Source organism: Atractosteus spatula, chromosome 4 (assembly GCF_055471065.1).
Source record: "Atractosteus spatula isolate fAtrSpa1 chromosome 4, fAtrSpa1.hap1, whole genome shotgun sequence".
Lineage (NCBI taxonomy): Eukaryota > Metazoa > Chordata > Actinopteri > Semionotiformes > Lepisosteidae > Atractosteus > Atractosteus spatula.
The window spans coordinates 44,706,024-44,707,665 of NC_142709.1; the positions used below are offsets into that span (position 1 = coordinate 44,706,024).

At 35.7% G+C, this 1,642-nt stretch overlaps 1 protein-coding gene across 1 annotated transcript; it reads right to left on the reverse strand.

The window, feature by feature from the left end:
• Positions 1 to 279: 279 nt before the first annotated feature.
• LOC148836377 (olfactory receptor 6N1-like) lies at positions 280 to 1,212 on the reverse strand. Its single transcript, XM_088914149.1, has one exon. The coding sequence runs from the start codon at positions 1,210 to 1,212 to the stop codon at positions 280 to 282; it is 933 nt and encodes a 310-aa protein (XP_088770275.1).
• Between the last annotated feature and the right edge of the window lie 430 nt (positions 1,213 to 1,642).

A 1,642-nucleotide genomic window follows, 5' to 3' on the forward strand; every position in this document is an offset into this window, starting at 1 on the left:
CATTGACCATTGCTTTTATTCTGAAATATCTTCCTTCTAAAGCTTAGACTTAAATAAAATTGGTCTTATCCTGAAATTAATTGCAAATCTTGATTGCTGATAATGTGTAAATAGTTTTAAGTTTTATGTGATAAAAAACTTTTAAAAGTATTTGTATATCCACAGAAATTGCTTAATTTCTCCTGTATTTCTCAAAACAGTGAGGGTTACAACAGAATGATGATGTCTTCTTGGAACTTGCTATTAACATTAATAGTCTGAATTGTGAATCCTTTCACTTTAAGAGAGGAAATTGAAACTGTCCCTGATATCTTTAGTTCTCAGACAGTAGATAAATGGATTCACTAGGGAAGGAATAACAACATGAATCACTGCTGCCATGATGCGGAAATCCTCGGATGTCCCAGGTATCCTGTAGGAGATGTACACAGACACTGATGTGAGGAAGAAGACAGAGATAACAAGCAGGTGTGAGGTGCAGGTGGAGAAAGCTTTGATCTTCCCATCAGAGCTGGAGATCTGGAGCACTGACTTAATGATCATCACATAGGACAGCAGGATCAGGAAAAGAGGTGTAAGGAGCACACACAATGCTATGGTTAATCCCAGAATGCTGTTGGTCACAATGTTTGCATAGGCTAATCTGACAACCGAGGAAAGATCACACCAGCAGTGGAAAATTTTGTCAGGTCCACAGAAGGGGAGCCTCACAGCAAGTATCGTAGGAATAATCAATGAAACAAATCCACCAATGCAGCACCACACAACATGTCTAATGGCCAGGCTGTTTGTCATTTTATTATGGTAGTGCAGTGGCTTACAGATTGCTAGGTATCTGTCATAAGCCATGACTGTGAGAAGAAAACCTTCAGCTGTACCCATACTCATGTAAAAGAACACCTGAGTAAAACAGGCATAGAATGAAATGAAGTTTGAATTTAACAGGAATAATGCTAACATTTTTGGAACAATGATAGAGGGGAAAGAAATATAAAAAAATGCTAGACTGCAGATCAATAAATACATGGGAGTGTGAAGAGATTCATCAAAGACAAATATGAGTATGATCAACAGGTTCCCCAGTACAATGATGATGTAAGCTACCAGGAATACAAAAAAGACGATGGTTTTGCTCCCCTGGTCTTGTAGTCCAGGAAAACGGATGATAAACAAATCTGTAACTGATGATCTTGTGTGGTTAGTAGCAGACATCACTTCAGTTTTAAACAAATTCCAGAGAGGAAAAGAAATCCTGAGAATCCTGTAAAAGTAACAACTTCATTAAAAATTAAACTGGAAGATATGAAATCAAGTGCTTCACAACAGTCATTTCTAAATATTGATACTCTTTGTTCTTAATGTTTAACTAAATATGGAGTATTTGAAGAATCTCTGAATATCTCTAAATATGTTTTCAAGCGATGTTTGCAAACCTTAATTTATTAGACTTAAATTAAATAATTGTCTCTGTTTCCAAACACACATAAAAAACATGTAACTAAAGAATTAAAAATACATAACATTTTAGAAAGTGAAAACATTAAGTAGTATTCCATCCATTTTCTAACTGCTTATTCTAATTAAGGGATGTGGGGTAGCTGGTTTTCTAGTTCATATGCGTATAGCAGTGGCCCATTTTGAA

Bases quoted from the DNA above. Each gene is read 5' to 3' on its own strand.
- LOC148836377 (XM_088914149.1), bottom strand. From the start codon at position 1,212: ATGTCTGCTACTAACCACACAAGATCATCAGTTACAGATTTGTTTATC.